This window comes from Pimephales promelas, chromosome 8 (genome assembly GCF_988280905.1).
Source record: "Pimephales promelas chromosome 8, fPimPro1.hap1.1, whole genome shotgun sequence".
Lineage (NCBI taxonomy): Eukaryota > Metazoa > Chordata > Actinopteri > Cypriniformes > Leuciscidae > Pimephales > Pimephales promelas.
In genome coordinates, this window is record NC_142776.1 from 5429142 (window position 1) to 5453306 (window position 24165).

The following is a 24165-nucleotide window of genomic DNA, read 5'->3' on the forward strand; positions in this document are numbered from 1 at the left end:
GGTGAACCAACATTGTATGAGTTAGTTAACAAAACAATAGTTCATGTATATTCAAAAGCTACATTAAAAAGAATAGACTATATTGTCATATGACTGGGCTGGTGGAAAGTTGTGCAGGTACAAATCCAATCCATTCATTTGCATTTTCATGTTTTATGCCCTGTCGCTGTCTGTCTGTCCGTGTAGAGGCGCTATTGTCATTAAATTTGGTCGACGAATTAAACTGACGAAATCTACTATGGTAAATATGGGTGTAATGAATATTAATTAGGTGACATGCCGACAGCCTATTACGCCATTGGCTGAAGTGCCAGTGGGTGGGCGCTTGTTTGACTCATGAATATTAATTAGGTTACGCATCAGACGCTCCAATGTGCTTACCACGTAAAGTCTTCTTGTCGTAGTTAATATTCATAAGCCAATCCTTTACCGTAGTAGGATTCATAATTTGTCCACAGGTCCAAAGCGAGTGTCCTCTTATGGAAGTGCAGTAACACGAGACAATGAGGCTCCGCATATTATCTTATGACTGGGATTGTTCAGAGAGCGACAGGCCAGCGCGTTTCACCGGACCGCACGGAAAACACGACTAACAGGTAGGAAAGCACCTTTTACATTTTAATCAGAACACACGTTATGCTATGTATGTGTTAAAAATAAATATAACATTATTGGAAAGAGTTTTAACTCTGCAGCTGATCTCGTGTTTGACGACTTCAAGAGAGTGTGACATAATGTCTGTCACTTGTTTTTGCTTTCCAAAATCTCCACAAGTATTCCAAAAAGTCCCGAGAATGATTTAAAAGTATTATGAACTCTTTCAAAGTAACATTAGGTGAACATGAAATGGTGGTGAATTAAAAGTAGGCTAATAGCCTAAACTTTTATGGTTAAGCAATAACAACAACAAAATGTACAAATTTTACACAGAACAAATGTGAACACGGATGATGCAATTACTATAAATATCTGAAAGTATATTCTTTGCACAATTCATATTTTAAACATTAGGATGTTGTTTTTAGCAATAAATCAACCTGTCAGAGGAATGAATGAGCTGTTTCTAGTTAAGAATAGACGAACGTGTGACACACTTGCCTTCTGCTGGCCCCTGATGTCACAGCCAGGGGCCACAGAGATGATATGCGGGTTGTTTTTAGCGACTGGACGCTCTTTAAGTGATATAGATAGACTGTGTGCGGGACGGGTAACTTATAGGCGGTATATAGCTTGTTCTCTCTACAACGGGGAAACCAATCTGAGGTTAGGTCATAGATTTCAGGGAAGAGTGACGCATGTACTAGTAATGCATAGGAAACCAGACCCCCATTTCCACTAACTATCAGAGTTTACTACATTAGAGGTGAAAGAAAACATGAGGCTAGTGGGAAAGAATTCCATGAACATTAATTTATACATGTGCACTCCTGGAACAAACACGAGCTGAATGTGTCTGTATTTGATCGTTTTTCCAAATTTGGAAAAACGATCAAATACAGACACATTCAGCTGGTGTTTGTTGCAAACTGTTGCAGCACACTTTATAGTTATTTGACATGACAGCTAAAGCAGTAACAGATATCCTGCAGTGGGATTTATAAATATTTTAAACACCACTTTTTCCTTATTCTTGCACACATGTACAGTAGCTTTTATAACCTCACTGAGAGACTATAAGGACAATTTGTACTTATAAAAAAATTGCAGGACTTTTAAGTCAACTGCAAAAAAAAAATCTAATATATTCTTAATAAAAATAGTTCTTAGTACCGGATTAGGGTTCTTGTAACAACTTGTCAAGCCTTTTTGGTGCTGAATAGAACAGTGTTTATAAGTTTTCATAAAGAGCCATGTTTTGTAAGTGGTATTTAGAATCTTAATGGTGTGATAAAGAACATTTCTGAACAGTTTATTTTAGTGTGTGTGTGTGTGTGTGTGTGTGTATAAGCAAATCAGACTTGCGACTTTTACTTGGTGAATAGTGATAAGGTAAAAATCCCACACACTTCCATTGATTGTTAGGTTCATGACCTCAGAGTGTAAAAGAGCAATCGAAACCCTGTATGGCCCCCTGTCATATCGGAATATCATTGACATGGGAAATCATGGAAAAATAATCAGGCCCACTCCAACATTGTGACAGAAAGTTCTGGACAAGCAATGTGAGTTATGTATATTTTTCCAGTTTTCAGTATATAAATAAACCAGAGTTCAGAGTTTCCAGAGCATTGTTAAATTTGATTATGGATTATAGTTCAAAATTGTAGTCAGATGGTCACATTTCCCCTGTTTATTACTATATTCTTCTGGTGTAGCTTAGAAATCTAGATGCACCCTAGCGGCAACAACATTTATTTTGCAGCCAGTGTAGTCCAGCAACTCTCTGTTGGCTTTTGAGCTGGAAAAACCAAACTCTGGTCAGGCCAATCACATTGTGTATACAGTTGGTGGGCAGGCTTAACATAATGACGGTGAAGAATTTCTACTTGAAAACAAAAAAGATGCTGCTGGCGAACAGCGGTCTTTAAAAAATGGCTTTGGCCGCGACTCTGGAGAAGTTAAGAGAACGTCACTTAAGTAATAGTTTTGACGACTGGATACCCTGGTGGGAAAACGCATGGGACTCACTCATACACAACCGTTCGTTGCTCTGGTTGGTTGTGGCTCTGTCCTATTGCGTGTAGAGACAACCGTTTATCCCGCCCATCGGATTGAGGCATGACAATGGTGAGTTCCCAGACCTAACATCTTGATGTGGGTCTGGCTTGCCAGGCTACTTCTGGTGTATATTTGTAGGATGTGTTTTATCTTGTGTAAATAGCAATCCCTACTCTATATTTTAACAGTAATCCAAAACATTACAGTGGTAGTTTACATCCCCCAACCTCTCTATTCTGTCTATTGTTGTGTTCTCATAAAGCCTGTAAAGTAGTGTAGCCAAAAGTGGCAGGAGTCATTTGCAGATGTAGCAGAATACACTGAAGGACTGAAGGCAGATCCAAGTCATCCTGCAGTTATGTGAACATTTTAGCATTATTACACTTCTGTTTCCATCATCCTCAAGTCAGTGGGTTTTTTAGATGAGTTCTTGTTTAAATGCCTGAAATAAAGGTGGTGAACACAAGCTCAAGACATTTCACGTTTTACTCTACGACATAAAATACACCAGTAATACTCCACTTGTGATTTAAAAAAGAAAAAGAGAGAAGCTTTTACTAAGTAATTTATGTTTACTCAAACTCTTAATAGTGGCAATGGTGAAGAAGTCATGGTGTAGTTCTTAAAGTCAGCATGAAATCAAATTTAACAAATCTTCTTTTTATATGTAATATTGTAGTGTTTATTATAAATGATTTATCTGTGCACTTCATTATTTTAAAAATTCACGTACCCTTATAATCTTTAATCAAATACATTACCCTGCCCTCCCCCATCGAAACGACCTCTCTTCTATTTCGGTCACGTGGAATGGCGAAAGGGTGCGGCCAGATCCGATGAGGGTGCACCGCCTCTCAGAGAATCGCTTTCAAATCTGCCTCCGTTTTGTTTGCAACGCCCAATCTCCAAAGATCCAATAAGTTCCCGAAGGATGAAATCAAGCTCTGCCCTACATTTTTTTTCTAATTTCAGAAGCCGTTTCCCTCGGATATGTCACGACAAGAAAAAAATGACAATCTCAACTTCCGTTTCACGCCGTCTTTAAAGTCACTATGAATTTAAAATTGACAATTTTTTTTTTTTAATGATTTTTTTTATGGAATATTATAGTATTTATTTATATATCAAGTACAGGAACCTGCTACTAATACATACACTAATAGGCTGCTGTGAGCTTGAAAGACATATGGCTTCAGTACAAACAGCATATATATAAATAATTACCCGTGGTAGATGTATACAGGTGGTGCTGGGGAAGGGGGAGGGTTTCAGGGGAACTCTAAAAGCGTGCAGCAAACTGTTATTGGAAACGCTAACCGCTATTTAAATGTTGAGCAGAATGCTCATTGGCTTGCAGATGTGATGTGAACATCCAAAGTTTCATGACAGAACTTGGTATGTACATGCTATCAAAGTATTTAGTCATATTTTGAATCGGATTTTATTTTTATTTTCAGTTTTCATTTTATGTGTAGTAATTTTGAGATGCATGTTTGACTTTTAAGCACTCTTCATATAATGTGCATATGTACTGACACACTTATTGATCGCTGTAGCTAGTTGTGATCACCAGCATGAGGTATGTTTTGCATGCTGGGCCCAACATGGGAAGCGGGAGTGCGGTTGGATCTGCTACACCAGCTCATTTTTGCTTGAGTGCAGCATGACTCTCCTGATCCACCTGTTCCAACCAGCATAATCCAATATGGATTTCGTGCTGGTTTATGCTGGAGTTTTCAGTGTAGGGTTCCCTGTAAGTCTCGCTCATATAAGAGGTTTGTATCAACAAAACTAAACAAAAACTTGGAAGAGTCAGATCATCAAAATATATTTAACTCTGAATGTTGTTTAATTAAAGACCAAATCTATAGTTTTGACTTTACCATATTTTTTTTCTGTTCGAAAGTGTTATTAATCATTCTTAATTCGTTTTTTTTTTTGTCAAAACTTGAATAGTAGCTTTTTATCATCTTTATATTTGTCTGTCTCTCTCTTTCTACAGCCACAGTGAATGTCAGTATGAGATGTCGTCCCTCAGTGCTAGCTTCGTTCAGATCCGCTTTGATGACATCCGCTTTCACGAGAACTGCGGTGGTGGGAGTTTCGGGAGTGTGTATCGGGCACACTGGATCTCACAGGACAAAGAAGTGGCTGTCAAAAAACTGTTGAAAATTGATGATGAGGTTAGTTCAGATGAAGTTCATTCTTATTTTATTAGAATAGTTCAAATGACCCAACTCAAGTAAATTGCATTTGTATAGCGCTTTACACAATACACATTGTTTCGAAGCAGCTTTAAAGAAAATCATGATGTTAATGTTTATAATATCTTAATATCTTATACCTTATAGTTAAGTTATTTAGCAAATTAGAGCTGGACGATAATATAGTTTACATTTTGTGACAATATAAACAATCAAGCAATTGAGATTTGCTATTTTGATACATCTACAGTCTTAAAGGGATACTCCACTTTTTTTTTGGAAATAGGCTCATTTTACCACTCCCCCAGAGTTAACCAGACAGTTTCTGGTCTCATTGACTTCCATAGTAGGAAAAAAATATATACTATGGAAGTCAATGAGACCAGAAACTGTATGGTTACTGATATTCTTCTAAATATCAAAAAATCGGCTGAATACGTTCAAAAACGGTAAAACGCAACTGTTTAACTCTGGGGAAGTGGTAAAATGAGCCTATTTCCAAAAAAAGTGGAGTATCCCTTTAAATCTTAATCTTACAGTTTAAAATGCTGAATGCAATTGTGTTCAAGCACAGTTCGGTTTGTTTTGAAAGTGAAAATGTGCATACTACACAACAGAATATGCAAAAAGCAATACATCAAATCAGCAGGATTTCCAATTACTCACTATACATACATGAAATGTAATCCTGCATCCATTGAGTTTCCAGTTGTACTCATGATCTTACTAGCTGGCACTAGCATCATGTATACAGAAGACACATTGGTCAAGAAGTAAATTCTTCATCAAATTTAGTACATAATCCAAATGTTCAAGAACTTGGACGCAGCCTGTAGGCATTGTTGCATCATTTCCTGTCTTCCATCTATCCATCAGACTTGTTTATTTGCATGAGAGCGGGGGAGTGTAAGGATCTACAGTTTTCCATGACCGTCTCTCTTTTTTCCCCATCATCTCTCCCCCGCCTTTCTCTATTTCTCTTTGTCTAAAGTCAATTTGATATACTGTAAGTGTAAAATGTAGCATCTTAATGTGGGTTTGCAGGCGGTGTGTGTTACTGTCAGTATTAATGCATGCTCAGCAGCACTGCCAGAGTCTGTTCCACTGTTTACTGGAGTTTAGCAGCTTTCCTGGCTGATGCCATTCAGTTCGAGTCCCAGCGGACATGTCCCACGATACTGCTAATGGCTCCATGTTCACGGACATTTCTAGTGTAATATTTGACCTCGACATACTGTAATGAAAAAATAGTTTTATGACATTGATGCAGCACTCATTTGAGCCTCAGTGTTTGACCGCAGTCTGGTGACTTTCACCTCTGCATCTGTTTTTTTTTTCTTTTCTTCACCTCATCCAGGCTGAGATTCTGAGTGTCCTGAGCCACAAAAATATTATTCAGTTCTACGGAGCCATACTGGAAACACCCAACTATGGCATTGTCACAGGTAATAATGAAATGTTTCACAACCAAACCAAACCTGTTTCACCAACAAATGTTGTATTGCTCTTAAAATGCTCATGACAATTTTTTTTTAATGTTTTTGAAAGTGTCATTTATTTGATCAAAAACATATTGTGAAATATTATTACAATTCAAATAAGTGTTTTCTATTTGAATATATTTTAAAATGCAATTTATTCCTTAGATGGCAAAACTGAATTTTCAGCATCTTCAGTCTTCAGTGTCACATGATCCTTCAGAAATCATCTTTCTAATATGATATTTTACTGCCCAAGAAACATTTCTTATTATTATCAATGTTGAAAACAGTTGTGCTGCTTCATATTTTTGTGGAAACCGTGATGCACTACCTTTTAAACGTTTGGGGTAAGTAAGATCATGGGCTGAGTGACAGTAAAGACATTTGTAAAGTTACAAAAAAAATCAGTTTTATATTCATCATTCAATTCAATTCTGCTTTATATTCATCAAAGAATCCTGAAAACAAGTTATTCAGTTTCACCAAAAAATAATAAGAAGCATTGATAATAATAAGAGCCATTATCAATAATTGTGCACCAATAATAATTGATAATAATTGGGCACTAAATCATCCTATCAGAATGATCTCTGAAAGATCATGTGACACTGAAGACTGGAGTAATGATCGAAGGAAGAAATTGCATTTTAAAGCTGCAGTCTGTTGCTTTTTTGAGGCAAAAATTATTGTTAAATTAAATGTAGTTTAATTTTCGGTTTTCATTCAACGGTTTTACGTGATATGATAAGTGATTGTTAGATTTAATCCCTATGATTTTTTTTCCCTTAGTGGGTCAGAACAAAGGTGGATGTTACTTACTTGTTCAGATTACATTTTCCAGTGAAAATTATTATGTTGGTCATACTTCCAAAAAGAATAATCTGTGATTCTTAATGCCAGCATCCACACATTCTCCTTAAAGGAGTAGTTCACTTTAATTTACTCACCCCCATGTCATCCAAGATGTCCATGTCTTTCTTTCTTCAGTCGAAAAGAAATTAAGGTTTTTGATGAAAACATTCCAGTATTTTTCTCCATATAATGGACTTTATTGGGTGCAAAAAGGCCCAAAAGCCAGTTTCAGTGCTGCTTCAAAGGGCTTCAAACGACACCAGATGATGAATAAGGGTCTTATCTATAGAAATGATCGATCATTTCAAAAATAAATAAAAAAGTTTAAGTTTTATAAGCACAAATGCTCGCCTTGCTCTGTTCTGTGATGCGCGTTCGTGACTCTCCTGTTCAAACTCATTTTGATGAACAAATCTTTTTTTCAAGTCATTTGGTTCATTCAACGAACGAAATGAACGAAATGACTCAAAAAAGATTAGTTCATTTTGATGAACGAGTTCAAACAGGAGAGTCACACACGCGCGTCACAGAACAGAGCAAGACGAGCATTTGTGCTTATAAAATTTTTATTTATTTTTGAAATGACCGATCGTTTCATCAAAAACCTTAATTTTTTTCGACTGAAGAAAGAATGACATGGACATCTTGGATGACATGGGGGTGAGTAAATTATCAGCAAAAGTTTGGATTCATCCGTGCTCTGCAGTGCCGAGGCACAACTCACGTAAAGTTGATAATTACGCGAATAACTGCAATTGCAGATTTCGAACAGAGATGGCGAACAAAGAGGAAAACCTACGGACTGCAGCTTTAAAATATATACAATTCGAAAAAAGGCGTTTCAATATAGTAGTAATAATATATCACAATATTACTGTTTTACTGTATTTTTGATCAGATATAGAGAGGCAAGAGTTGTAAAAAGTCATCTCCATTTGTTCTCCATTTCATCTCATTGCTGTCTTAGAGAAATACATAAGATATTATAGAGATGTCCTTTGTGATTAGTCTTTCGTAAGGATGCAATGATATCCCAAAAATGTAATACTGCTGTGCTTTGTGTGTGTAATCTGAGTGTGAGGAGAGTTCATAAAGAGGACACACACACACTCTTAACCCTCAGGTGCTCTTCGGTCATTTCTGACCGAAAAATTTTCTGTTTCGAATTTCTAAATATCACAGCTTCATCGGAATGTTACGAAACTTGGTGACTTTTATGGCATTATGTATGTGAATACAAAAAAAAATTGAGGTCATGATCCGAGCATGCTAAGTGGTCGTAAAAAAAATAGTCACACTTGTGGTCTTCGGTCAAAAATGACCGACCATAGGAAATGAATGGGAAATTGACAAAAAAAAAAATCTCTGAATTTTTGTATGTACAATCTACAAATCGGCCACAATTCTAAAAAAAAAAAAAGTACACAGCAGGAAAGGGGTGACACTCTACAACATCTAGAGTGCAAAACAGACAAACCCACACACACACACACACACACAAACACACTTTTACACACATACACACCAATACATTTTGATTACAAAAAGTATGTTTTGAATTTTTAAAAATCACAGCTTCATCGGAATGTTACGAAACGTGGTGACTTTTATGGCATTATGTATGTGAACACACACAAAAATTGAGGTCATGATCTGAGCATGCTAAGTGGTCTTAAAAAATAGTCCCACTTGTGGTCTTTGGTTAAAAATGACCCTTATAGGAAAGGAATGGGAAATTGACAAAAACACAAAAATTCACAAATTTTTATTTATTTATTTATTTTTTACATTTTTTTAATAAAAAATAGTTTTTGAGATTGTTTCAACTAAATATTCAAATCCACCAAAAAAAAAAAAATGTGTTCATAAACACATGCTTTTCCATAGAGAGCTGTACATGCCATCTAGTGGTTACACCATGATTCTACGCTTTTTCTCTATACTGTAACCAGATGGTGCTAATTTTCTTCAAAAAAAAAAAAAAATTCTGAAGGCCTAGACTCTATATTAAACTAAAATACTGCATTAATAATTTTTTGAAAAAAATAATATATATAGAAAAATATATATATTTTTGCATGGCAAAAATAGACCATAAATATTGCATAAATATTAATAAATTCAATCAAATTGTCTCAAAATACTAAATTACAAAGAATAAATATTATAGAACAAAAATAAATTGCATTGGTTTTACTGGGATGGAGGAAATTTAATTTTTAGGTGACCAGGAAGATAACAAGTGTGACTCCAAAACGAAGAGCACCTGAGGGTTAAACGCTTGCACAGTTGTCTTGCCATTTTTTAAACATCCTATTGTGATCTTTGTCTCCAGGGATGTAAATGTGCTTATGAGCAGATTTATGTGGCCTAATCATTTCTCGAGAGCATGTCTTTCAGCGGCTCTTCAGAGCGCTTGGTCAGCTGGGTATTCAGTAAATCTAACGTTTGTGCATGCTGTCATCTTCTAACTCCGGGACCCATGCCTGTCTCAATGGGGGTGCCACAGGGCTCGATTCTCGGGCCGACTCTATTTTCTCTTTACATCAATGATGTGGCCCCTGCTGCTGGTGACTCTCAAATACATCTTTATGCAGACGATACCGTCTTGTATACATCAGGGCCTTCGTTAGATACTGTACTCAAAAATCTACAGGAGAGTTTTAATTCTATTCAATATGCCTTCCAAAACCTTCAGTTGTTGCTAAACCCTGGTAAAACGAAGTGTATGCTTTTTAATCGTTCTCTGCCAGTACCTGCTTGTTTACCTAACATCATTACGCTGGATGGGTCTGAGTTAGAATTTGTGGATACATATAAATACTTAGGTGTTTTGTTAGACAGTTCTCTCTCCTTCCAGCCGCACATTACCAAACTAAGTTCTAAAATTAAATGTAGAATTGGTTTTCTATTCCGCAACAGGGCTTCTTTCACTTATGGTGCCAAACTTGCTTTGGCAAAAATGACTATAATTCCGATGTTTGACTTTGGCGATGTCATCTACAGAACTGCATCAGACTCCTTGTTGAAAAAACTGGACGTTGTCTATCACAGCGTCATACGCTTTGTTACAAATGCCCCTTATAACACCCACCACTGCAAGCTCTATGCATTAGTTGGCTGGAAGTCATTGACTACTCGGCGTTTAACTCATTGGTACCAACTTATTTATAAGTCTCTGCTTGGCAAAGTCCCGTCGTACTTAAGTTGTTTAGTTTCAATTGCTGTACCATCTCGTAGTCTTCGGTCTAATAGGTATATTGCCTTAGTCACCCCGAAAGTCCGCACAGCATTTGGCCAAAAATCCTTCCAGTTTGCAGCAGCTAAGGACTGGAATGAATTACAAAAAAACCTAAAACTTGAAGCACTTATATCAACTGTTGCCTTTAAACAACTTCTCTCGGAACACATGACTGATATATGTACCTGTTAATTGTTTTTAGCCTTTTCTTCTCTTGTCTGCACGATACAATGGACCTCTTTCAGCTGCACTATTGTCAGAGTTGTTTTTATTTATTTATACCTTTTTATCATAAAACATTTGACATTTGAGTGTTTTAATTTTGGTTACCTAATAGAGTTATATGTATTATTATTATTTTTTTTTTTTTTTTTTTTTTTGAACCCGTATTGTCTTATTGTGTTTTTTTTTTTTCTTTTTTTTTTTTTTTTTTTTTTTTTTCTCTCTCTGTCTTTTGTGCTCTGTGTATTTTTTATTGTGTAACTTATTGTTGTCTTGCACTTTAATCACCTTATCTTGGCCAGGTCGCCGTTGTAAATGAGAATTTGTTCTCAATCGGCCTACCTGGTAAAATAAAGGTTAAATAAAAAAAATTAAAAAAAACTCCTGCTGCCAGCATCCGCTCCATGTGTGTGTGTGTGTGTAAATGGGAAACCCTGAGTGTGCTAAGCTGTGTTTGACTTCACTCGAGGGTTGGTGATAGATGATGTCATGTGTTGATTGACATCTCGACATTTTTGCTGGTTCAGACTGCCTCTTTCACTCCTTGTCTCTTCTCTATATGTAAAATTGGTTACACAATAGATATGTTTCCATCCAAAGTTGCGAATTAAACTGGTGCATAAAATTGGAATTATCGCATAAAGCATTTGCAAATAAAGCAGCATTTCCATCCCATGTGTTCAGGAGAATAAAATCAGCACTTACTGGGAGATTGGCGCAAAATATCTGTAATGATAATGGAAGTTTCTGCAACCAGGGAAGAAACTGTGGCTCTTTATTATAAAAAACAAAAAAAAGCAATAAATGCGTTTGAATCAATGCCTGGTGTTTGTGAACACAATCATGAGAGATGCTTCTGGGAGGTCATTAAACTAAATCATTTTGATGATAGGCTTTGGTTCAGGCATTTCAGAATAATCAAATCAACATGTGAGATGCTGTGCAATGAAATTGTCACAAAGTCACATTAGTTTTTGTTGTGCATTAAGGGATTTATTTGTTAAATGTGTCTCCACCATAGTTTGCGCATGACACCTCAATTGAGTGCATACATTTTTATGTGCTTTTTTAGTATTTGTGTGCATCAGGTCATTTCAATCCAGCGTTTTTTATGTGATATATCAAAATGCGCATAAAAATAGGTGGTTGGATACATAGCTAGTGACAAGCAATACACATTCAGAATGATTTATAAATACACCAGCGTAAAGACGTGTATATAATGTTAGAAAATATTTCTATTTAAAAAAATGCTGTTTTTTTTTACTTTCTATTCATCAAAGAATTCTGAAAAAAATGTATCACTGTATCCCCAACAATATTACGCAGTTTTAAACATTGATCATAATAATAATAATAAGGAATGTATCTTGAGCAGCAAATCAGAATAATTTCTAAAAAAGATAATGTGATGCTGAAGACAGGAGTAATTAACTGGAGAATAAATTACATTATAAAATATAATAAAAGCACATTTTACAAAATTAAATCTTTTGTTTTACTGTATTTTTGTTTCAAATAAATGCACCCTTAGTGAGCATAAGATACTTTTAGTGTATATGAGGTCAACTTTTTTCTTACAACACTACTTCAAAATTTACTGTGAAACTGAATGTTTTTTTAGAATTATTTTATGGTTTATATTTTGGCATCCATATAACAATATAATTATTTAGCTTTCACCTGCAATATATATCAGCTCCACAACATTTAGTTGACACGTGATGATATGTATATGTGTGTTTGTGTTGTAGAATATGCCAGCAGAGGATCATTGTATGAATATTTGTCCAGTGCTGATAGTGAGGAGATGGATATGGGTCAAGTAATGACCTGGGCGATGGAAATTGCTAAAGGTATGTGTCTGTATGAATACATGTGTTTATGTAATGAGCTCAGCTCAGTCACATTTTCCTTATGAGCTAATGGCTGATGCTGTGATTTGTTTCCCTGTAGGAATGCATTATTTACATGCCGAGGCCCCTGTGAAAGTCATTCATAGGGACCTGAAGTCAAGAAATGGTAAGTTTTTAGCTGTGATGTGAGCAATTTCACAGGCAAAACATGATTATTACATTCCAATAACTATTTTCTTTTCTCTCTATTAGTTGTGTTAACAGCAGACAATGTATTAAAGGTGTGTTTCCTGTTTTTTTTATTCACATTCATATATGCTGAACAAAATTATAAATGCAACACTTTTGTTTTGCCCCCATTTTTCATGAGCTGAACTCATGAAGATCTAAGACTTTTTCTATGTACACAAAAGGCCTATTTCTCTCAAATATTGTTCACAAATCTGTCTAAATCTGTGTTAGTGAGCACTTCTCCTTTGCCGAGATAATCCATCCACCTTACAGGTGTGGCATATCAAGATACTGATTAGACAGCATGATAAGGCCTGTTTACCCAGGGTGAAATTCGCCGACTTTTAACGCCTTGTGACTAGGGTTGGGTATCGTTTGAATTTGAACGATTCTGATTCCGATTCCGATTCCTTGTTTCGATTCCGGTTCCTAACGATTCTCGATTCAGATTCTTTTAAGAGGCAGGGTCAAAAAAGTTTAGCTAACCTTGCTAACCAACGGTCTTTCTGAAGGAAATAATCCTTCTGTCACAAATTTTGCATTTTGCCGAGATTTCGTTATTTTTTTAGAAAAGTGAAGCCACACTTTGGACCGCCGAAGTAAGCTACTCATGTTCGACCAGCGCGGTTATGCCAACACTTCCGGTAGACGCTTCTTTGTTGGTGTTGTTCAGCGGTTTCTTTTTCCGCTTGGCAGACTGTGAATATCGAAACTAGGAATCGAAATTTTAACTTTTGAACGATTCCGGGAAAAACGAAAAGTTAGTCCCGGTTCCAATCGATACTCGATTCTCGATACCCAACCCTACCTGTGACTAAATAAAGGGCGCCGATGTGAGTGTGCACAGCGACGCGTAAAACGCCACGCGTAACGCCGCCTTCCACAATGGCAGTTGAAATCAGCTCCGTAAAACGCAATACGTCCTCATCGGACGTCGTACAACAGAGTGAAAAGCGTCGGACGCGGGTAGAACAAAAATGGCGGAGAGGTTGATTCTGTCAGTTCTGTACGATCTCTCTGATGAGGGTTATAGAGATATTAATGAAGGCTGCTGCGTGAGGAAAGTTGCTGAGGATGTTGACATGTCAGATCAACTAAAGTGGTCAATAGTTCAATACATGTGGTCTGCGGTTGTGAGGCCGGTTGGATGTACTGCCAAATTGGATGGATTATCTCGGCAAAGAAGTGCTCACTAACACAGATTTAGACACATTTGTGAACAATATTTGAGAGAAATAGGCCTTTGCGTACATAAAAGCCTTAGATCTTTGAGTTCAGCTCATGAAAAATGGGGGCAAAAACAAAATTGTTGCGTTTATAATTTTGTTTAGTGTATATTTATATATATTTATACAAAATCTAGGATTTAAACTGTGCCCAAAATATCAATGTATCAAAATATCAATTTTTTCTGTGTCAGATCTGTGATTTTGGAGCTTCTAAGTTGGTTTCTCACACAACACACATGTCTCTTGTGGGGACATTCCCTTGGATGGCCCCTGAAGTGATCCAGAGTCTACCCGTCTCAGAAACCTGTGACACCTACTCATACGGCGTGGTCAGTACTCATATTTATACATGAATGAGTGTGTGGTCAAGTTTTTTGTATGATTAAGTGTCATGGTGTCCACAAATATATGAAGCAAAATAAATATTAAACTCGATTTAATTTGATCACCAAATCAGCATGTTAGAATGATTTCTGAAGGATCATGACACTGAAGACTGGAGTAATGCTGAAAATTCATCTATCACAAGAATAAATTAAATTATTTTTTTTTTTTTAAATTACAGAAATTATACATGGAAATTTCTCTTTTCCATGTATACCGAAAACATAAAATGTTCACATATTGTGTAGCTCAAAGGGACAAAAAACATAAAACTAGTCTATATAACTCTATATTATATAGCATTTTGTATTTTAGAATTAGAATTAGTCTAAAGTCATTAAACTCATTTAAAGCTTCACTGTGTGATTTTTACCCTCATCTAGCAGTGAAAAGGTATATGACCATCCAGTGAATATTAGTTTCTGTTCCTCTCAATTCCGATTTGTTTTAACTCCTACGGTGGCCAATGTAGTCCAAGATTAACATGGCTTCCAGTTCGACCTCGTCCATGAGTGTTAACTCAAACGTAAACGCGAAAGGCGAAGCTTGAATTAACTGGTATGTCCCTCTTTGGCTAATGTACTTTCAAGATGGAGGGTCAACATAGCGACCAACATTAGAACCCCTTACCCGTATGTGTTTTCAATGGCATATAATATAATACACTCACGAGAATACTTTATTACTTGAACGAAGTAAATATACATTAATGAGCACATACTGTATATTTTTGAAAGAACTAAGTGTTTTAGCTAACAATAAACTAAAAGAGTTACACAGTGTAGCTTTAAATGATTGTTTGTGCAAGGATATATATACACAAGGCTGTGTGTCTATGTACTGTATGAATTATTTCAAGCACAGTCTGCATGACCTCCATTCCAAGTGTTGTCCACCCCATATATGCTTGTGTTGTGGAATATGCCAGGTTTATTCTGTTTTTTGTTTTTCCTTGCAGAGAGCAATGGCAGGACATATGAACATTTATTGTCTGATGTGTGGTTGGTCTTGCAGGTTCTGTGGGAGATGCTGACCAGAGAAGTGCCATTTAAAGGTTTTGAGGGTTTGCAGGTGGCCTGGTTGGTGGTGGAAAAACATGAGGTACTGCACAGTATCCCACAATCCCTCAGTATTCTTAAGAGATGAATGTTAATACTGTAGAACCACCACATGAATCAATGTTTACAATGTTAGTGTAGTTATATGGCTGTTTAAGTGTGCCAGTTTCCCTATGAATATATGTCCGTGTCATACATTGTTGATGTTCTGGAAGACTCTTTCCTTGGCTTTGTTCCAAGACCTAGTGAACTGCCCTCTGCCCTACATAAACAGCTGCATCCTAACTAGAATAGAACTTCACAAACAGGCCCATATGAAATCTGTCCCCACAGAACTCTGTAATCTCCCTTGTTTTTTAATGCATCACATTTAGCCTGATTTGATGATGCAATCAACTACAAATAGGAGTGTGGTACTCTCAGATCCATTTAAAACACGGGATCTGCTCCGAAGTGACCATTCAAGTCAGCAAATAGTTTTGTAAACTGTAGTTTGTCGTTAGCATGCTGCTAAGCTAATGAAATAATACTCAGAGAGCATAAAAATACATAACACATAAATGTCCTTACTATTGGAACTGAGGGTTTGCATGTATGGACCCTCATTATGTTACTGTAAGTGTGGGAGTATTTTGAGCCTTGTTAGTGGTATAAACTAGCGATTTATTTTTACTTAGTCAATGCCCCCAGTACTAGCCCCAGACAGCAAACTGACATTGAATCAACGTGGAAACGACGTCTCTCATGACATTGAAACAACGTTGATTTTGCTCATCGAATTAACGTTGAACCAACGTCAGACGTGGCATTCTTCAAAGCTAAATAAAAATCGAAAATTGGTTTGCTTTCATAACGTTGAAACAACGCGTTGATTTCAAGTTGATTTTCCGTTAGTTTTGAAAGAATGACGCGTCTGACGTTGGTTCAACGTTAATTCGATGAGCAAAACTATGTCAGATCAACGTTGTTTCGATGTCATATTTCCACGTTGATTCAATGTCAGTTTGCTATCTGGGGCATTATACGCTAAACAGTTTTTAGAGATAAAACTCTTTACATCATCATTTTAATGAAAACAAATCTCAGAGAACGATTGACTAGGTACCGATGTTTTATTAGACCAAAGGTTCATTTTTCGCCGGAGTTCACCTTTAAGTTTTTACATGCTTCATTTTTTCCTATAAATCGGATTATTTCAGGTCTACACCATCCCTTCCAATCCATTTGAAATTTAATTTGGAGGTGTTTACATTAAGGTTTCAGTTGCATTCCTCACAAATTCTATACGTAATGCTTCCCAACAATTAAGTCTAAAGAATGTATTTTAGAAGGTTAATTAAGCTGATTAAGTGCTCAAACTTTGCTTCTAGATCACATCTAATGATAACGTTTTGGAACTGTTATGTTTTATGTTCATCTCGTGGGTAATGGAACAGTATGATCATGGATTCCATTGCTTGCTTTAGTTGGATATTTATAGCAAACTGATCTAAAGGCTTCACTCTGTCAGTGTTTGAGAACCCCTTACAACTTTTATTGAGCGCGAGCATAAGATATATTGCAGTTCTCTTTATGCGTTTTTGCCATCAGATTAGACCACAGTGGTTTTAGGGGGACAGTCAGGAAACCTTTTTAGATAAACATCCCAGCCTGAGACAGAGAGGAAGGGAGAAAGTACTTATAAGAGAAAATGTTGGCGGAGGGCAGTGGGAGAGGTCAAACGATGGATGAAAAGATATTTTCGTTTATGTTAAATTCCCAGAGGAAAGGACCAGTTTCCATTCTCTCGTGGGCTCTTGATTATGTGGTGTGCTAATATAGTTTGTCCGAAATAATACTGTGTGCAATATGTTTACTAGAGCTGCTTTTCTATTGGACGGGCCACTTTGACAGTATTACATTCCTACATGTGTGGCTTATCAAAAAAAAGGTTTCTCTTCACATGCTCTTAAAGTTCCATTATCTTGAGTGTGAACTCAATTTTATCACTTCGTAGTGTAAACAGCGCCCATGTAAAAGCTCTTTGTTAATCCTTATATACCAGTTATGATATATCAGACTCTTTGAACATGGAGATATACGCTTCATTTGACTTGTGATGTAAACTTAGCCCAGAGGAGCGCTTTGCAGCTTAAGCTGGACTCGTGCTAAAATTAGGATTTTATGTAATGGCTGCTATAATGGGTTTTTGAAATAGATTCTTCTAATGTGTGTGCATGTGTCTGTGGTATTTGTGTGGGTTATGTGTTCCAGAGGCCGACCATTCCCAGCAGCTGTCCCGCCAGCTTTGCAGACCTGATGAGATGTTGCTGGATTGCAGAGCCCAAGGTACTTGGTGGGACTGAGACGAAATGCAGTACATTCAGTATGATGCTCAGGATCACTAGAGACTGTTGATATAATTAGGCATTCAGGGGGTGCTTTTATCCAAGAGACTGTTCAGATTATGTTTTAGGGATTTTCACATCAAGTACAAAAAAAATACTGCATAAATCAGGCAGGGTTTTTTTTGAAAATAGCTCTATGTGAACATTCTCACTTCAGTGTAGAGATGTCTAAAAGAGGCTATATAAGGCCCTTTTACAAAGTCTTGATTTTGTTTTGGTATCTACTAGAATAGGTTATCATGCTCAAACCATTATATTTCAAATATTTGACATTGTTGCAGCTCCTCTCTTCCCAGTCTGTCAATAACACTCTGTTTAGTTCCCGTCTCTATGAAGCCCCTCCTTTTGAAAAGAGCAATGTGCTCTGATAGTCAACCATCTCAGAAATTTGAAGACAAAATTTGATGAGTTCATAATTATAAGGCTTGCAAACAAACATACTTTGAGTTAGCTGCTGTATTACATAATTAATGTGCTAATTAAAGAATGACCATAATAAATGTGCCCTGTCATCTCCAGGAAAGGCCACAGTTCAAACAGATCCTGAGCACCCTAGAGACCATGAAAAATGACAGCAAACTGCCAGACCAGTGCAACTCCTTCTTACATAACAAAGCGGAGTGGAGGTACGTACAGTCCACAACTTGTTGACAACTTTTTTTTTTATTTTAGGAGTCCTAACTGTAAAAGGTGTATACTTTATTTTATACAACCTACTGTACAAAAAAAGTGTGGCATAAACTGTATAAGAACCATGAGCAATGTGGAAATTATTACTGACGAAAATTATTTCAATCCATCCATTGATTTGTAAAAACTAGCAAAGCAAGTGTTTATGTACACTTAAAGGAGTAGTTCACTTTAAAAAAAAAAACTTTTGCTGATAATTTACTCACCCCCATGTCATCCAAGATGTCCATGTCATTCTTTATTCAGTCGAAAAGAAATTAAGGTTTGATGAGAACGTTCCAGGATTTTTCTTCATATAATAGACTTCAATGGGAACCAAATGGTTCAAGGTCCAAAAGACAGTTTCAGTGCAAACTGTTCAAAGGGTTTAAACGATTTCAGCCGATGAATAAGGGTCTTATCAAGCGAAACGATCACTCATTTAAAAAAAAAAAAAAGTTTAAGTTTTATAAGCTCAAATGCTCGCCTTGCTCTGTTCTGTGATGCGCATTTGTGACTCCTATTCGAACTCGTTCATCTAAATGAACAAATCTTTTCCAGAGTCGGCACGTTCGTTTCGTTCGTTGAATGAACAAAATGACACGCAAAAAGATTCATTCATTTTGATGAACGAGTTCGAAGAGTAACGAATGCGCGTCACAGAACAGAGCAAGGCGAGCATTTGAGCTTATAAAACTTAAACTTTGTTATTTAAAAAAAAAATGATCGATCGTTTCGCTTGATAAGACCCTTATTTATCGGCTGAAATCGTTTAAAGCCCTTTGAACAGTTTGCAGTTTGCACTGAAACTGTCTTTTGGACCTTGAACCGTTTGGTTCCCAGTGAAGTCCATTATGTGGAGAAAAATCCTGGAATGTTTTTATCAAAAACCTCAATTTCTTTTCGACTGAAGAAAGAAAGACATGGACATCTTGGATGACATGGGGGTGAGTAAATGATCAGCAAGTTTTTTTTAAAAGTGAACTACTCCTTTAAGAGGTTTTTTGGAGTTTAAATGCAGAAATATGAAGCTTGTATAATTCTGAAATTATAGAAATTATTGTAACTTTGCATTTGCTTTTAAACATTTGTAAGTAGCAAGACTAGGTTTTGTTTCTTTGGAGGGACAAGTTACAAGATAAAGACGCGTGCGTGCTGGACTTTAGCTGAGCTGCAGTGCATGAAGGGAGAAATGAACTCTGGAATGGAAAAAGAGAGCGAGTAGCTGGAGTGGGGAGGAAGAGGGAGGGTGAGACATTCTGGAAACACTCCTCATGAGAGTGGTAGAGAAATCAATTCTAGCAGGAGGAAGGTTTTGAGAGTGTGTGTGGAGAGGTTTTGGCAGGGGCTGATATGGCTTTTGAGGGCAGAGGGGTTGAGGGGGTGGGGGGCATTCTGGCCTTCCTTCGCATACCGGTTTATAAATAGCCACACTAAGGACTTGTGTGGGGGGTTTATTTTTTAGCGTACAGTACCACCTACTGGCACAGAGAGAAATTGCAGACAATTTGGGGGTTTTTTAGGTCAAAGATTTTGCATTGTTTTGTGTGTAGGTTAATTGTGTTGTTAAATGGTCCTGTTTTTTTGTCTGTAAGGTGTGAGATAGAGGAGACGCTGGAACGCTTGAAGCAGCTGGAGAGAGAGTTGAGCTGTAAGGAGCAAGAGCTAGCGGAAAGAGAAAGAAGACTGACAGAGTGGGAAAACAGACTCATGGAAAGGTCCCGATCCTGCACTCCTGTAAGTCTTCACCATTCTGTGTTCAAAATAACTACTCATTCTGCAACCATACTTCTGCTTACTATGTACTAGTAAATAATATTGCTATCCAGAAGGGGTGAGTTCGAGAATCCTCAGTATTACCATTATTATATTACAATTCTGTTTGATGACACTAGTGGACACTGAAGTTTGTCAAAAATGTAATACAAATGTGGATTCACAATTATTCTGTGATAAACTCCATTGATTGAGCCAGTTGCCGGTCTGGATGTTTAAATGGTGTCAAGGTGTTTATACCTTCTGATGCAAATCCACCTATGAATGACTTATTTATCTCTGCATGTTAATCTGAGATAGGATAAAGAAGAAATGACACAGTACACACTATGATTTTAATCAGGAGTTTCATATGATACCCCATACAGTGCTCAGTAAGTTGCTGACATTGTCGTGTTTTCACATGACCTGCAGCACTCCTAAAATGGGAAGTCACAAAGGAGTAGTGAAACTTTAACAAAGACTGGATCAAAAAAAAAAACAAAAACGTTTCTTTTGTGTGCAGCATTAGTGGTCGTGTGCTTTGACTGTGTTGTGGAAATTTTGGCAGACATAGTTGGTCATGTGCACAGAGAAAATCATTCTGTATTCATGCAAAAAATAAATAATAAACTTTATTGAAATGTTTTCGGGCACTGCATATTAATTGCAATTAATACTGACTTTGAAATATAGAAATATTGAAACTTTTAATGTATTTAAATATATTTGCACATTAGTAATGATGAACTTCTAATTTGGTATATATATAATATTAACTTTAAAGGAGTTGTTCACTTTAAAAAAAAAAAACTTTTGCTGATAATTTGCTCACCCCCATGTCATTCAAGATGTCCATGTCTTTCCTTCTTCAGTCGAAAATATATCAAGGTTTTTGATGAAAACATTCCAGGATTTTCTCCATATAATGGACTTCATTGGGAACCAAATGGTTCAAGGTCCAAATGAGAGTTTCAGTGCAGCTTCAAAGGGCTTTAAACAACACCAGACGATGAATAAGAGTCTTATCTAGGACCCTTCGAGTCATGACTCGAAAAAAAGATTTGCTCATTTTGATGAATGAGTTTGAACAGGAGAGTCACGAACGCTCGTCACAGAAAAGAGCAAGGCGAGCATTTGTGCTTATAAAACGTGAACTTTTTTATTTATTTTTTAAGTGACCGATCGTTTCACTTGATGAGACCCTTATTCATCGTCTGGTGTCGTTTAATTAAAACCCTTTGAAGCTGCAGTGAAACTTTCATTTGGACCTTGAACCGTTTGGTTCCCATTGAAGTCCATTATATGGAGAAAACCTGGAATGTTTTCATCTAAAACCTTATTTTCTTTTCGACTGAAGAAAGAAAGACGTGGACATCTTGGGTGACATATGGATGAGTAAATTATCAGCAAAAGTTTTTTTTAAAAGTGAACTACTCCTTTAAATGTAGTGTTGAATAACACATTACAGTTAAAATTACAATCATGTACTTTGCATGTGCTTTAGAATGTTAGTCACATTTTTTTATATAGCACTTTTTACAATATATACTGTACAATATATATAACCACTCTGGAGAAAACTGTGATGTCATCATCTAGCTCAGTTCAGTTCACATATAATGATGTCAATGCAGGCAGATCAATAATATTGTTGAATATTAAATTAAATATTTCATTAAAATTATATTATCTGTTATCTTCAGCTAGAAATGCTGTTTGTGAGGATCCCTAGTATCTCTAAAACTGTTTTTTAAAATTTTTTATCATGGAAAAATGAAATAATACCCTAGTGAAAAAAAACCTGTATTTAAAATACATTTATTTCATAATAAATAAACTAACTATTAACATATTTACAGACATGTCGCTTGAGACTTACTGATATAAATATTATAATTAAACTTTATTTGGAGTACTTTATTGCACAATGCACATTTCTTAATATTAAGCCTAAAATATGTTTTAATATAGTAAGGATTGTATGATCTTTGTATAATATCACTCTTTAAATGCAAGATATTTAAAGTGTATGTACAGTATACTTGCAATAGTTCCACTTTAGCACAATCAAGTATATCTTTAGTTGGACCTCAGCACTATTTCTGGATAACTAAAGTACAAAATTAGCTGTTCCAATTTAGCAGACTTTAAGTATATATTTAGTATAATAAAAGTGCAATTGCATGATATTAATATTAAGTACATAAATATAAATGTATTTGTAGTATACTTGTATTTGTATTTCAAAAAACATTTTAATAGATTTTATTTTTCACTAGGGTATGAGCACAGTAGTATCCCATTAACCTAAATGTAAGTGTTCAAGCGCATCTACAAACTTGTAATTGACTTCACGGTTTTGTTTTGTTTTTTGCAGCTGTTTTCACATATTTCCCCCTTGGCAGCCACTCTCAGTGCCGAGTCCTTCTATGAGGCTCACATGGAGGAGAGCAATAGCTCGGAAGTCAGCTGTCAGATTTCATCAACCTGCAATAACGGGGATCTGGGCCAGGCCAGCCTACAGAAGCTCATGCAAGGATTCGGGGGTGTGTTTGACCTGGATATGAACATTCCCAGCGGTAACCTCGTCCGCCAATCAGGGATGCAGTTGAACATGCAAGCAAAAAAGAATTCCTCCAAGTCCTGCAGTGTCCGTGAGGGACGCAAACTGAACATGGCCATCACCATGGATGACTTTGGCTGGTCTGACGACGACAGCGATTAGTGGAGGGCGACATGGTACGATAGGGGGTGGGGTTGGATGGGGTCACAGCCAGAACGAGAGGGTGGGGTTAGATGGGATCACAGCTGGTCCAAGGTCAAATATCAAGAAAAATCAATTTCCAACAGTTGTCATTAAAAGTTTTAAAAAATGAGCTGAATATTTTAGAAGATTGTTGCACTCATGTGTTGTATGTTTCAGTGCATTATTTGATCTAGAGCAAAATATTACACTGCCCTGTTAGCATTAGAACAGTTTTCTGAGTATACCGGCTAACCAGTACAAATACCTTATGATGAATATCAAACACGATGAATGATACTGCATTGTAATTGGAAAGATACAGGGTACTTCATAAATGCCCATAAATGGCAGGATTTACCAGCGGGAGGAGGGATTTACCTCTGCCTCCTCTGAGTGAAACACCAGATCATACCGAGATTTCCCCTGTGAGTCACATTTACAATATTTATAAAGTGTGGGGTGAGATTAAATGGGATTTCTGAAGCTGTGTTTTTGTAAAGCCCTTAAGTTTTTATAAAATAAAGGAAATACTGAACAACTTGTGTGAAATGGGTCAAACTGCAAAGGGAACATTTTCACCTAAAAATCTGTAAGTGGGACAGAATTTTATAATTCAGTCGCATAAGTTATTTCAAAACTAAGGAATTATGTCTTCAGCCCTTTTGCTTTTATCCTAAAACTGCTTAATTCATGTGCTTGCTAAGAACATTACTATCGCTCAAACTTAGGTTTATAGATTTAAACAACTTGTCTCTAAACTTGTCCAGCATTGTTTGTGGTATGACTCTAAATGATACATCAAATGGAGGTTAAAATAATGCTATTTAAGACCAATAGTATAAAGTGAGATGTTTCTGCTATAATTCTGACAAAGCTGCTAGCTACTTGTTTTTAATGCTTTTTATAAACTAGGACTCACACAGGAAGTTACTATGGCAAAAATGTATGTTATTTATTCATTTTACTTAATTTCTTTAGTATTTTTATTTTTTATTATTTGTGTGTATATATATATATATATTTAAAAATGCTGCTGTCAAATCGATTAATAATCGCATCTATTTACATGTATGTTATATCTATTTATAAATAAAATACTATATTTACACAAATATATATTTTATGTTAGATGTGATTAATCGGTTTGACAGCACTTTATATATATATATATATATATATATGCTTTTCA

At 36.3% G+C, this 24165-nt stretch overlaps 1 protein-coding gene across 1 annotated transcript; it reads left to right on the plus strand.

Moving 5' to 3' along the window:
- Nucleotides 1-437: 437 nt before the first annotated feature.
- map3k20b (mitogen-activated protein kinase kinase kinase 20b) lies at nt 438-23514 on the plus strand. Its single transcript, XM_039689693.2, has 12 exons — nt 438-596; nt 4661-4841; nt 6220-6307; nt 12413-12514; nt 12615-12680; nt 12767-12795; nt 14166-14303; nt 15373-15459; nt 17670-17744; nt 18323-18429; nt 20068-20209; nt 22608-23514. Exons 1-12 carry the CDS (start codon nt 526-528, stop codon nt 22953-22955), a joined length of 1434 nt encoding a protein of 477 aa, XP_039545627.1. The 5' UTR covers nt 438-525; the 3' UTR covers nt 22956-23514.
- The last annotated feature ends 651 nt before the right edge of the window (nt 23515-24165 follow it).

Bases quoted from the DNA above. Each gene is read 5' to 3' on its own strand.
- map3k20b (XM_039689693.2), top strand. From the start codon at position 526: ATGACTGGGATTGTTCAGAGAGCGACAGGCCAGCGCGTTTCACCGGAC. The intron at 12,681-12,766 runs GTAAGTTTTTAG...TCTCTCTATTAG, and splicing joins GGACCTGAAGTCAAGAAATG to TTGTGTTAACAGCAGACAAT. The intron at 14,304-15,372 runs GTCAGTACTCAT...TTGGTCTTGCAG, and splicing joins ACACCTACTCATACGGCGTG to GTTCTGTGGGAGATGCTGAC.